Raw genomic sequence first — 13,617 nt, forward strand, 5'->3', positions numbered from 1 at the left:
CTTTTACTTAACTGTACTCTCTGCGTTACAATATTGTCTCCTAATTTGTCTGCCTCTTTGGTGATACCTCCCCTGACATATTTTTATTCTATGCTCTCACAAAACGTATCATTCATCTCCACTTTGACAATTGACACAAGGTATTATAATTGGTGATTGATAGTAAAGACTATGTCATATTCACTCATGTACCCCTAACATATGCTTTGCCTACTGGGTAGCCAGTGATTCCACAGTCTTTGAATGAATGAACAAATGATGGGGATGTTGCTAAGTTTCTCATTGTTCTCACAGTTGACATGATAAAGAGGTCAGGATCACAGTATGAGTTCTTCATGTCATTTTTTAATAGGATGGTTTTTTGGTTGTTTTTTTTTTTTTGGATACTGTTAAAGAATGAGAAAGATCTAGAGAGTTGGGGATCAAGTGTAGAAGTCATGAAGATGTTGTACCGGGGATGAAGGAACAGAGGAGACTTAGTAGCTATTAATGATTTTTAGGATCCATCTTGCATAGGGATGGATTGCGGTGAAGAATGCCTCACTTCCCAGGGTGACACTTCCTTTTGACCAAGACAAGATTCCATGCAACCTCCCACCGCAGATGGCTGGAGCGGCTGAAACTTCCTGTCAGGGAGAAGGAACAGGAGGTCAATGTTGCTTTTTGTCCTCAAGAATAAATCCCAAGAAGTGGCACATTATAGTAGCTGGGGAATTTAAGGGACTGAACTCATTTTCATTGAGAGGTGATAACCCTCTTTTCATATCCACGTAGGTCTCTTGAGTCAAGCTTGGCCCAACCTGAGAGCAAGCAGGTGAAGAAAGGATAAATGGTTCTACCCAGAATCTCTTCTACTCTAAAAGACGGGAAGGGGAATTCATGACAATCCCGTCTTGAGACTGAGTGGGGGGTGGAGGAGGACTTCAGGCCTTTTGAATGAGTACTAATTGATTTCCCACAATCACCTCTCCTCTTCATGGACCCCTTGCTATCTCCCTGTCTGGGGAAAGAAAATATACCATAATTTCAGATATGGAGCTTAGAGGTTGTCCGAAACACATGATGTTGACTGCCACTCTTTGGTTTAGCATATACTGGCACTCATAGTGGGTAAGAGCATGTTGATTTATCCAAGTCAGGATATCAGGGTCACTCTCTGTGAGAAACAGAAGAGAAATGAAGTCCAGCATTACTCTCCTTATCACACATACTCTTGTGATCAGCCCCAATTTTGTAAATTGCATTAATCCCTGAGAATATTCATTGCCAGAGGTGAATATCCATCCTTCTCAGGATTCCTTGTTCAGTCTCTCTGTGTCAGAGCAGTGGGTTCAGAGCATTAAGTTCTCCTTACAACAGACATCAGATCTGTGGCTCTCGCTCTACTATACGTAAGAATGTATATGTATAAATATACACACATATTTTCCCCTAAGTCATTATATTATTCATCTCCATTGTAGCCATTGTTACTATCCTGTTAATCTCAGGATGCAAGGATTCTAACCAAGATATTGTGTAATTTTAATCTTTAGTAGTGTATAGCAAGGAGGAAACAAAAAATTGACCAGGGATTGTTTGAGCTAAACCTAGTGTCACTTACAGAGTAGGATTTTTCTCATGGAGTGTATCCAATCTAATGTCCTAGAGCAGATTAGACCACAAAGTGTCAGGTCAGAAAAGAGAGGAGTTATGTTCAGTTCTAAATTTTTATGGGAATTGAATTGCAATATGCAGAACAAGCTAGATGAAAGTAATCTTGTTACTCGAAATAATGAATTTCTAATAACTATTGGGGAGATTTGTACCCAACAGCTAACTGAATTAGTTTGTCACTGTGATCCTGACCTGCAGAGTCTATGTGATAAAACCTTTGTATAGTTTTATTTTGTTTGCAAATAGTATGTAATAAATTACTTTTGTAAAATGTAATGCCATTACTTTGAATAAGACTTATAAAGTCAAGGATAAAATCATACATATTTGATTTGTTTAGAAAATATATTCACTTAGATTTCCAGGAATGTTGCTTCTACATCGAAAATGAAGTTGCTAAATATGAAAAATATAAAAGTTCCCACTTTTTATTTGTTTTTGCAAAACAGAATGATTTTAAAAGTTCCCACTTTTTATTTGTTTTTACAGAACATATGGATTGTTCTATAACCACCAGTGGTATTTAAACCTGATTAATATCCTTGACAATTTGCCTCAGCGGACACAGCTTTGGCAAACCAATCAATCAATGTCACTTTTTAAAGTCAGCCAATCAGATCCCCTTCCAAAAAAACATGCCTCAGAGTGATAACCAATCAACGACCTCATCCAAGTAACCACGCCTCCACAAAATGAGGTCAACTCTCTTTAGCCTCTGAAAGTCCTCCAATTTTTGTCCACAAAGCTTCTCACAAACCCCATATAAGCCCAGTACTCTGCTTTGCTCAGCAAGACTGTGTGCTCAGCATTGCTCTACCTTAGTATAATAAGCCATAAATTTAGCTGTATCTTTTCATTTCAGATATTGAATGTTGATTTCATTATCCTTTGACAATACCTAAAGAGAACATAATGGTTATTAGCAGCCATGTGAAGGAAAGGCCACCAAAACCAACAAATGTGTAAGCAAGCAACTTTCTTCATAAAATGCCCTTGATGTGATCCTGCAAAGACCACATCTTCTCTGCTCACATCAATTAGAGCTCAGAGAGTAGAGGGATGTGTGCTTGCAATATGGGTTATGGCAATTTTTCCAGTGTGTGTCAGACCAGAGACACCCAGAGCATGTCATAATCATCAACTCCTATGAACCTTCTCATCTCTGCCCCTAAGTGGGAACTATTGGATAGAGCCATGGGTCTAAGAGCAGCAATCCTTTCATGGAAGCAGCTCTGGTGACAGGAGAGATGGCTTCCCCAACCACCTTCTTATCTCTTGGGGTCCACTTGAGTGAATCACCATCAACACACATTGGGTTGTCTGTGGTCGGGGGTGAGAAGCTTCCTCTGTTGCCTCCCTATATCACATGGTTTGTTTTGGTTTACCCACTGCTATTTCATTAATTGCTTGGAGAACTTAGTAGCCATCCATGAGACAGCAAGATGCACCCCCACAATATGCCTTGATATTGTCTTTAGAGTGAGATACTAACCCACCTTTATTTAAATGTAGTTCCTGGGACTCTGATCTTGGTTCTAACTGCCTGTTTCATTTGTTGATGTCCCATGGCTGCCCTATATCAGTCTCTTTGAATTTTATCTTTTAGCCTCTAAGCTTGGTATTATTAGTTCCAGCAATTGCTCTCAGGTCAAGAACATTATTTACCTCATAGCCCCATTTGCTTCAAGGATATCCCTCCATGTTTTCCACAGCTTGAAGAACGCAGAGTCCAATACTTACGGTTTCTGTAGGCATTCCACCTCCAGGTTGGGATAAAGCAGGAATCATTAGATGTTAAAGGTTCCATAGCAATAGCTATGGTTCCCACATAGGTGTTGACTGCAGCAGCCTTGGACAGTTTTATCATCATCAGGTCATTTTCCAGTGTGTGTGCATTGAATTGAGGGTAGGGCACAATCAATGAGTTGCTCAGTATCTGCTCTTTCTTATTTTTGATGCTGGGTTGATAAACTCCCAGTCTAATTTTAAAGCTTTGGAAGAAAGAGGGCAGAGAAATGGAAAAGAACATAGTTATCAAATGTCAGAACTGCAAGAAACGTCAGAGGTGACTTTCTACAGTTTTCTTAATTTTCCCTCTTAGACCTGAGAACTGAAGTGAGCTGCCTTGGTCTGTAAAATAGTAATCACAGGAGTATTTCTTTTTACAGGCAATGTATATATAAAACATGACATGGTATCTGCCACCTAGAACATACCTGTACAGTCTAGTTGTGATGATGATGATGGTGATGACGACGACTTGGATCATCTGAATGAGCAGGTAATAGAGATGGCACCACCATCCATTATTGCAGAGCCCTTTGCCTATACTATACTGTCTTAATACTTTAGCAAACATATTGTACCCTTTGTTTCTAGATATTCTTAGGCCCTTACCAGCTCCTCTCAGGCCCATATCATTATATTTACCATGTGCCACCTACATTAATCATAGGTTCACAAGACTCTTAGTCTATTAGAATTCCCATTTACCATTTTTAATTATATTTTCTGGACAAATTCAAACCCACTCACTTTCATGGCCAGAAATCCAGTCATGCACCAGATATATAAGCCATTCCCTTCTGAAGACAGTTCATGCATTAGAAGTGGCTGAGAAAAGAATATCAGTCTCCAACTCAATTCTCAGAGGGGATGAACTGTCTTTATTTCCCTTGTATTTATCATGATGTGCAGAGCAGGGGTTCAATCTAAGTGTGAGTAAATTGTCTTAAACAACCAGGTGACTGAGAGTTCTGAGTTTGAAATGACCCTAGTAGACCCCTGAAACTGAATAGGTTCCAATCACAACAGAGACACTGAGAGAACATTATTTTATGCAGTGCATTCTTGCCCTTCTCCTGTATCATATGGCCTGCCTAGCTCTTTACCCTCATCCTGAGAACAGCCCTCCTCCTCATTACATTCAGCGAACACTGGTCTCTCAAATATCTTTACTACATCGGGGACTCTACTTCCCAAGGCTTTATTTACTTGGCTGCCTTCTCCTCTTCCTCCTCCTCCTCCTCCTATGGGTCTCATCTCTTCAAAGAGGCCTTACATGACCATCTAACCAAAGCAGATCATTCTTGTATATCACAGCTTGCCACTCCTTCTGTGTTTTCTTTTTGGCCATTTCTTTATTTTGGCTTACTTCCTCTACCAGAATGTAAGCTCTACGAGGAAAAATTTATTGCCATCATTTTCTCTCGCAGCTTTCTCAGTGCATTAAGCAGCCCCTGGCAATATAGTAAATGTTCAATAAATACATCGAATGTAAGAATATTATTTACTCTCCAAGGGCAAGAATCTTCTGACACCTTCCTATCAACGTCCTCTTCAACTGACAAAGGTGTATGATGTTCCCCGTGGGGAAGAAGATTCTCCTTCTTCCTGGGCCCTCTAATTCCCTCAGGATGCCATTAAAACTTGCTGGAATGTCTCACCAGAACTGCATTTGTTGAAATATACCCCTCCTGGCTCCCAAGAGCAAAGGGATACTTACGGTAAGGGGCAGTGAGCAGCCGTCAGGACCCACTCAGGGTGAATGAGAGACCCCACACAGGGCTCTGGGCTGGACTGCAGATAGACCATGTAGGGAACAGTAAAATCTTCAGTTTCATAAGTTTGGGCCAGAACAACTAAAGAATTGGTGGGGTCAGAGGTGAAAAGAGAGACAACGAGGTTGAGAAGTGAGGGTTGGCTACAGTAGTTTTTCCCGGCCTAAGGCTTTCAAAGATAATATCAAAGTCTTCAAATATATATATATTTAAATCAGGGGGGATCAAGCATGTCACTGAAGGTATACACATTAAGGAAACTGACACATGTCTTTGCCAGGCATGGAAGTAAAACATGAAATACTCCCTGGCTTTGCAGGTGAAATGAATGGACATGCTTGGGGTGGGGCCACGAGCTTGCAGAGCCCCTGACCAGCCCACCTTCCTTTTCTTTCCCGTGCTCACTCCTCTGAAGTCCATCTGCCCACATAGAGGGAAGACATGTTTTTCCTGCGGCTGTCCAGGAGACGTGGCAATTAGAAAACCACATATTCAAGACTGGGACACTTATTAGTGACATGTCCTAACATGTTCCCAGGCCTCCGTGGGCTTAGGGAGTGTGCTGATGGGACTGAGCTGTGCGCCCAGACTGGTTCCTCGCGTTTCCTTCAACAGTGTGTTGAAGAAGATGCCCACAGCTTCCTATCTCTTCAGTGTGGCTAGCTACTTCTCTTTCTGACCCTCCCCTACACCACCCCATCTCTCCAAGGTTGCGACAAGGGCCCAGACTCTCACCAGCTGCCCTCAGGAGAATGAAGATGAGACAGCTCTCCATGGTGGGCTGTGGTCTTGCCGCGAGCAGCCAAGTTGGGTCAAACTGGAAGTGATCCCAAACTTCAGCCCAAGTGTCCCTGCCAAGAACAGCTGGGGAGGAACATTAACTGGGGGTGAGGGGGAGAAGCAAGGATCTTATAGTAGTCTTCCAACTGGTCTTTGTCAGAACCCACTTATACAAGGAACGCTGGGTGCTGTCCCTGCTGTGGGTGAAAGAGAGGAAGGAGCTGACCCAGTGAAGCCCCTGGTGCCTCTTTTCTGACCCTAAAAATCTCAAGAGTCCTGAGGCGCTTGCTGACATTTTCCTGCCCCTCTCTGTGACATAGCTCTTCTCTGTTGGCCCCTCCTCTCTTTGTGACGGCCAGCCTCTTTCCCCACCCTCACTTGTCACCTCCCCTTTTCCAGAGTCCCTCATAGAGCCATTCGCACAGACTCATCAAACATTGGGGTAGGAAACACATTGAATAACTTCTTTCCCCTTTATTTTAGAAATGAGGGAGCTGTGGTTCTCGGGGGAGTTGGTGGCAAAGTCAGGACTTGGAACCAAGTCTACAGATTTCCTCTGATAGGTTGAACTTGACCTAAGCCCTGTGCTCCCAGAAGACAGTAATAGGTAAAATATCCCTGGGGATTGCTGGTTACCTGTGACAAAGTCCTCACAACTCTTTCCCCTTTTGTCTGAAACCAGACATTGATCCTCCAATTCCCCATTTATTTATTTGCCTCATGAATGAGTAGCTGAGCTTAAAACGGTTTCTCCCCTGAAACTAACTAAACAAAAACAGCTGACCAAAAAGTCCCTGACTGCAAAACAATCTCACTGTAAATCTCCCCACTTGTAACCTTTCTATTTCTCTCAATAAAAATCTCCCCATCCTGCTCAGACATTGATTTTTGAGTCTGGAACATCTTATTGCAACAGTCTGAATAAAATCAACCTCTGTACTTGTTCAGGTGTCTTTGACACTACTCTTTCCGATGCACCTGCTTGTTTTTATAAGTTAGCCTATGTGCAAACATTCCAAATGCCCCCCCACCAGAGATGTGTAAGAAAAATGGATTTGATCAGAGCTATTGTGGTGTCCTTGTGTCAGAATGTTTGGAGGTGATCCTTTCTCAATTTTGGGGGAAGAGTTTTGAGAAGGATTGGCATTCATTCTTCAAATGTTTGGTAGAATTTGCCAGTGAAGCCATCTGGTTTCACTGTGTCAGAAGAGAGCCAATGAGAACTAAGGAAACAAAACAGGACTCTTACTTATAATCAAATAGTTAAGAGCCTTGAGTGCCAAGCTCAAGAATTTGGACTTTATCCTAATGGCAGCAACAGGTGATGTTAAGGGCTCAGGGCTGCTCTGGCAAGTATACCATCTGAAGTTACAAAGGGATAGAAAATGTTTATGAGGGCATATACCTTTCTATACCCTCCTTTCCCAAGACACTTGCTATGGACTGCATGTTTGTGTTCCTCCAAAATTTATATGTTCAAGCCCTAACCTCCAAAGGGATGGTGTATGAAGTCGGCATTTGGGGGAGCCAATTATGTTTAGATGCGGTCATGAGGGTGGAATCCCCATCATGAGATAGTGTCCCTATAAGAAGACATTCGAATGAACTCTCTCAGCCATGTGAGGATAAGTGAGAAGGTAGCTGTCTATAAGGAGGTGGGTTCTTACCATTTCCTGCTGGCTCTTGATCTTGGACTTTCCAGCCTCCAGAACTGTGGGAAATTGTTTTTTGTTCAAGCCACTAAGTCTGTCATTCTTTGGTTTATAGGAGCCCAAATGGAAGGCAACATACCTCTTCTTCAACTGTTCTCTGGGACCACGAACAGTTTCTTCTTTCAAACCTCCTCATCTACTTCAATAATTCCATGCTCAGGCCCACTTGTGTCTTTTCCCTTGAACTGTACCAGATATGCACAGAAACCATGTGTTGGGAGTTGTAGTCCAAACCATCCTCTGGATGATCCATGGAACAGCCTGGAGCTTGGGGAGGAGTTGAAGAGCTACGGAAGGTGGCTGTGATGTCTTTCTATACAGAACCGAAGAGAACAAATAACTCTTCCATAGCCTAGACTTCATGACCTTGAAGTAGTGCTATGTTCTAAAAACGTATCTGCATGTGTACTTAATTTTTGCTTATGGTTCAAAATAGTACATCATTGGGGCTGAGGTTTGGGGGCCTGGTGGTGGGAGAGGGCCACAGATGGTCTGTAGGCATCATGCCTGCTGTAGCAATAAAACCCCAGTTGGAAAATAAGAAAGCTCTTGAACAACTGGCACATAGGTAGGTGAAATCTTGAATAATGCAGGACATGTGTGACTTTACATTCCCCTTCTAGAGAGCCTCACGGAGCTTCAGAGCAGTTAGAGAAGGAATGGAGAGCACAGTGTCGAAGCAATAATGGTGCTTTGGAAATAGGACAGCTAGAGCATCATCCCTGCTTTCCTACGAACTAGCTGAATAACTCTGGGCAGTTGATTTTAACTTTGTTCGTGTCACTATCAGTTTAAAAATGTGATGGTAACAGTGACCCCCTAACTTTATTCATCTGTATATCCTCAGTGTCCTACACTGTCTGGCATACAGTGAGTAATCAGTGATTCATTTTGATTAGGTGAATAGACAGCCAAATAACCTTTCAAATTCTACCCTCATAGAATAGTTCAATTCTATGTCCACTCTATTACTCAGAAAGCAGTTTCCAGAGAAAGTCTATGAATGCCAAATAAAGATAGTTCTTGGACATATTTGGTGCAGGGAAAACGTTTTTATTTAGGTACTGGTTTTAGACAAAGGAAGGAGGTGACATTGTCTAACAGGGATGGGTAAACGTGCTTAGTTGGCAGCAATGGTGTCCTTGATCCAGGTCACGTAGTTGCAGACCCTGGTGTAGACGCCAGGTTTGCCCTTCATAGCACAGCCGTAGCCCCAGGAGACAATGCCCTGGAGCTGTCCGTTGCAGACCACAGGGCCACCAGAATCACCCTGAGCAAGAGGGAAAAGCCGATTAGAACTCTCAACCACACCCAGATGGAACAAAAGCTCAAAGATGTTCCTCCATTATCCTGAGGCCATCTTCCCAGACTGCTGCTGATTCTCCATGACGCCCCTTCTCTTCCCCCTGGAAATCCAACCCTCATTCTTCATACTACACCGCCATTCTTCCTCCTCCCTCCTTCTAGATCCTCCTCTTCCCTTAGTTGCAGACCTGAGGCCAAGAAGAGGTGAGAAAGGGGAAGTGGAAGGCTGCCCAGTCAGCCCTGCTCCTTTCAAACAGTGCTCCTCTGCAATAGACCCCGCAGCAGTGCCTTAGATGTAATATGTGCACACCATCTTTTGTATATCTTTTCACCCTTAATTCTAACCATTCGTCCGGCAAAAAGAAAAACGATCATTTATCCCACATCTATCCCTCACCCCTCATAATCAGTCCCAGATAAAGCCTTGTAATCGTCTGTGTTTCAGAAAAGGGGAACTTTGGTAGAGATGTATGAGAGGGGGCTGGAAAGGAAAGGGATGCAAAGGACTGACCTGGCAAGAGTCCTTTCCACCCTGTAGGAAGCCCAGACACATCATGTTGTTGCTGATCTGGCCTGGGTAGGCATTGCGGCAAGCACTGTCGGAGAGGATGGGGGCGTCCAGGCACTGCAGGAGCTCAGGGTAGTTAGCTGTGGGGTGTAGGAGTGAAAATAGAAGATGACCCATAGGATTCTCTAGAAATTTCTTTTCCGTGATCTCTCCCCCCTTTCCAAATGCTCCCACTTTTTCATGTAAATTGCCAGTAACTTCTACTTTGGATGAGCAACTTTTATCTGGAAGGCCTTCTGAAGAGTTTTAATCAGCCCCAGCATTGTGGCTCAGTGGTTGAGCATCAACCCATGCACCAGGAGGTCGCTGGTTCAATTCCCGACTGGGGCACATCCCCAAGTTGTGGGCCAAATTCCCAATAGGGGGCATGCAGGAGGCAACCAGACGATGTTCTCTCTCATTAATGTTTCTCTCTCTCTCTCCTTTTTTCTTCCTTTCTCTCTAAAATCAATAAAGAAAAAAATATTTTAGAAGAGTTTTAATCAACAAATTGCCTCAGTGACCACAGATCTCAAATCTAGAGACTTTATTTCTCAAGCCAGATTATACTTCAGGCAGTCCCAAATCCCTTAGTCTTGGCTCTGTTTACCACCCAGTTCCTAGTTCTCTGTAAATCACTAATTACCTCAGTTGAATACCTGACATCTTTAGTGTAGTCCATGTGTGCTGTGTTTCCCAACATAAGAATCTTCCACATTTCCATTAATATAATATAAGACTCCACAGAGGCACAGACTACCCTCTGTGAACCTTGTCTTGAGTGACAGTTTGGACTAACTGATACTCCACATGCCTCTAGGATTCTCGGACTTGGTGCTTATGTTTCAGGTGATACTTACAGCCGACGCTCTGGGTGTTGCCCCAGCCAGAGATGAGACACTGGGTACCAGCACTGGCACAGGTTCTTGGCAGAGAGACAGCGGAGACACGAGAGCTCATGGTGGCGGGTGACTTCAGTTTAATCAGCATGATGTCATTATCGATGGTGTTGGGATTGTATTTGGGGTGGCGGATGATCTTGGCTGAATTAATGAACTGCTCACCGCCCTCAACAACTTCAATGTTGTGTTCTCCCAGACGCACCTGGATTCGGCTGGATGAAAGGATTACAATTCTTTAAGTATTTTACTTGAGCATTTCCCCTTACCAGCACACCCCAGTCATGAGCATAAACTCAGACACCATCCCCTAAGCATTCACATACACAGGTAAGCGTACACTTAAGGCAGTTCTACCAAATAGGGTGCAGTTAGAATATTTCTTGGGTAGGGGCCAACACAGGCACAGGTGGACAGCCCACCATCTTGTTGGAGTAGTAAGGCATAGGAATGGGAATCAAATACTCCAATAAAACAGCAGGAGATGAAAAAGGAATTGGTGGCAGTTGATCAGCACCTGCCATTTCTCGTCTGGTTGGGATTACTGATTATTATGGAGAGATTCAGCAGCAATCAAGGACATGACAAGGTGGAGAGAGCAGAGTGGGTTGTGTTTATTTTCAATGTACTGAAATTTTAATGTATTTTATTACCCCCCCATGGCATTTTTTCTGGTTGAGCTACAATGACTAGGACTATTTAATGGTTAATGCTCTGCAGTTGGTTCTCAGCATACTTCATTATTCACTGTTTCCCCTCCCTTGTCTTTATTAGGAAGGACCTCAGGGAGCTCTAAGTACACCATGTGGAAGTCCCTCAGTGCATCATTCAATGCCTGGGGGAACAATGAGGTTCTTGGAATCTGAATGCTCACCCCTCTGTCATAACTCTGGAGTTCACCCTGCTTGTGCCTTGGCGAGGCTAGGGGATAAGTTGATCTTAAAGAACAGGGATATGAGTATTGGTTACTTACGACTTGTAGCAGTGAGCCGCAGACACCACCCACTGGTTATTGATGAGGGAGCCCCCACAAAAGTGGTAGCCAGCATTCAGGGACACCTGGTAAGGGACGGAGTTCTTTTGGCAGGTGTAGCCCCCAACGATCTTGTCATCATCATCAGCGGGGAAAGCAACTGACAGAGAAAAGTTGGAAACTATCTGTTAAACAGATCCATCTGGGTGTTTTGACTCACTACCACGTTTTTGCAGATTGACCAGAAAAGCTCAGATAGTTTTCCTGTCACACAAAATCAGGAAATGATGATATTCAACGTAACTTTTCTTAAAACCCAATTTTTCTATACCTTTACTACATAGCCCACTTATACCATGATAAGTATCTAATTTTTAATTTATGCTTTAAATTTGATAAACATACAGTTTTTTACATACTTGATGCCCCTCTCTCTCACACTCACAGATAAGAGACTTTATATAATAAATGTCCTGAACACCATAACTAAGAATAGAAAGGGTACTTTTTACATAAAACTATGCTCAGCAGTCATGCAAATGGTATCCTATACAGCTTTGCAATACCCAGGGTCATGTTTATTTGTGGTGGTTGGTATAGGATAGATATTCCCAGGAGGTAACAGAAAGGAAGCTTTTAGAAGCCATCTGAGAATGTTCTGGCCTGGAAGAAAATGGGAATTTTGTACTACCCCCCAGCCCCTCAATTTCTCTTCTTGATCCACACCTAAAATTTTCACAAACTAATTTCATAAGAACATGATAAGTTTTCTGTCTCCCGCTTTTCCCCGTATCCCAATGATCTTTCCAACATTTTTCAGATTTACTAAGATTTCTTACAGCTCTAAAAGTCTTTCATTATATTATCTGTGTTCTATTGTTCAAGTATTTTAAAGTAATTTTGGAAAATGCATGTCCAGGTATGCAAAGAGCAAGTACATATTGAATTTGTACTTGCCCGATTTGGGAAAATGTAGTAGTACATTTTCGTAGCATAAAAATAGTTATTTATCTATCTCTTTTGATGATTTGACTGATGTCAAATCACACTGGATAGGTTGTAAAACCCAGCCCATGGCTTTTATCCAAGAGAAATAAAATATCTTTGCCTGCTCTGATCCCTGCTAAGATGCCCTTTAGGAGAGAGGACACTCGGGCTCTGACCCTCACAGCCTCTGCGAGGAGCCAAGATTCGTCATTGTCATTCTTCCTAGTTGTTAACTCCAAATCCTTAGAAAGGTCAAAACAACATTTCCTTACTGTTGACTACCCTTTCCTTTTCTCTCTTCCTCATAGATTTTACCTTGACTGTTAGGGCAGGTGCTGCCTCTGTATATGAATCTACACTTACCACCCCTGCTCAGTGATCTTCCCCCAACAAGTGATACTGATTTATCTACAGACACAGGTACTGTGCACTGTTGTCTCAGCATTCTAAGCTTCTTGAGTGCAGAGATATACACAACATTCATTGCTGCCTTCCAGAGTACAAAGTGCAAACTCAAACACATGCTAGACCCCTACTGATTCATTTAGTAATAGAGACTCACCAGCGGCTCCCAGGAGAGCAAGGAAGATGAAGGCCTTCATGGTTGCTCACTGGATGTGGGTGGGAATATGGGATAAAGGGCTTCACCCATCGCTATTTATGCCTCCAGGTTTGCCATTGACATGCATGGCCACAGGTGCCAGAAAAATGATTTCACTGGAAATTCACAAATTTAGAATTCAATTCTGTGCCAAATTGAAGATAACTCAGCATCCAATTTAAACATCAACCACTCTTCCAGAAGGTTATGGGAATGAATGTAATGACCCCACCTGGTGGGAACTGTTCTCCATAATAGAAAAGTAAGTTGGAGTAAGGTCACAGAACAGGGCTACAGGTGTCCTGGTTCCCAAATAAAAGTCTTAGGTACTTGCTTGTTCCAACTGTGAACTTTTATCCTGAAGACTACCTTGAACTTTATACCCTTGATGTTTAACTAACACTGGCTCTTTCACAGTCATATAATTTTTCTTGTGGTAACTCTGGTCTTGTATGTCCATATTAATTTTTCATTAATAATAGAAACAACTTGTTCCCCTGAAAAGAAATTATTTTGACCTGAAATTACAATATATCTAAACAAGAGAGTGAAAAATAATGTAATTTACACTTATCTAAAACATAGTCTATATTAGGA

At 42.5% G+C, this 13,617-nt stretch overlaps 2 protein-coding genes across 2 annotated transcripts; both read right to left on the reverse strand.

The window, feature by feature from the left end:
• Positions 1-476: 476 nt before the first annotated feature.
• Positions 477-5,991, reverse strand: LOC118619713 (probable inactive serine protease 58). Its single transcript, XM_036246347.1, has 5 exons — positions 5,952-5,991; positions 5,162-5,297; positions 3,397-3,647; positions 1,020-1,156; positions 477-626 (listed from the first exon to the last, which is right to left on the reverse strand). The coding sequence occupies exons 1-5, from the start codon at positions 5,989-5,991 to the stop codon at positions 477-479; spliced, it is 714 nt and encodes a 237-aa protein (XP_036102240.1).
• A 2,486-nt stretch (positions 5,992-8,477) lies between these two features.
• Positions 8,478-13,207, reverse strand: LOC118620046 (cationic trypsin). The gene is made up of 5 exons (XM_036247029.1): positions 12,982-13,207; positions 11,433-11,592; positions 10,421-10,674; positions 9,525-9,661; positions 8,478-8,978 (listed from the first exon to the last, which is right to left on the reverse strand). The coding sequence occupies exons 1-5, from the start codon at positions 13,019-13,021 to the stop codon at positions 8,829-8,831; spliced, it is 741 nt and encodes a 246-aa protein (XP_036102922.1). The 5' UTR covers positions 13,022-13,207; the 3' UTR covers positions 8,478-8,828.
• Positions 13,208-13,617: the final 410 nt, after the last annotated feature.

The sequence above is a fragment of the Molossus molossus genome, unplaced genomic scaffold (assembly GCF_014108415.1).
Source record: "Molossus molossus isolate mMolMol1 unplaced genomic scaffold, mMolMol1.p scaffold_m16_p_7, whole genome shotgun sequence".
In the NCBI taxonomy this organism is placed as follows: Eukaryota; Metazoa; Chordata; class Mammalia; order Chiroptera; family Molossidae; genus Molossus; species Molossus molossus.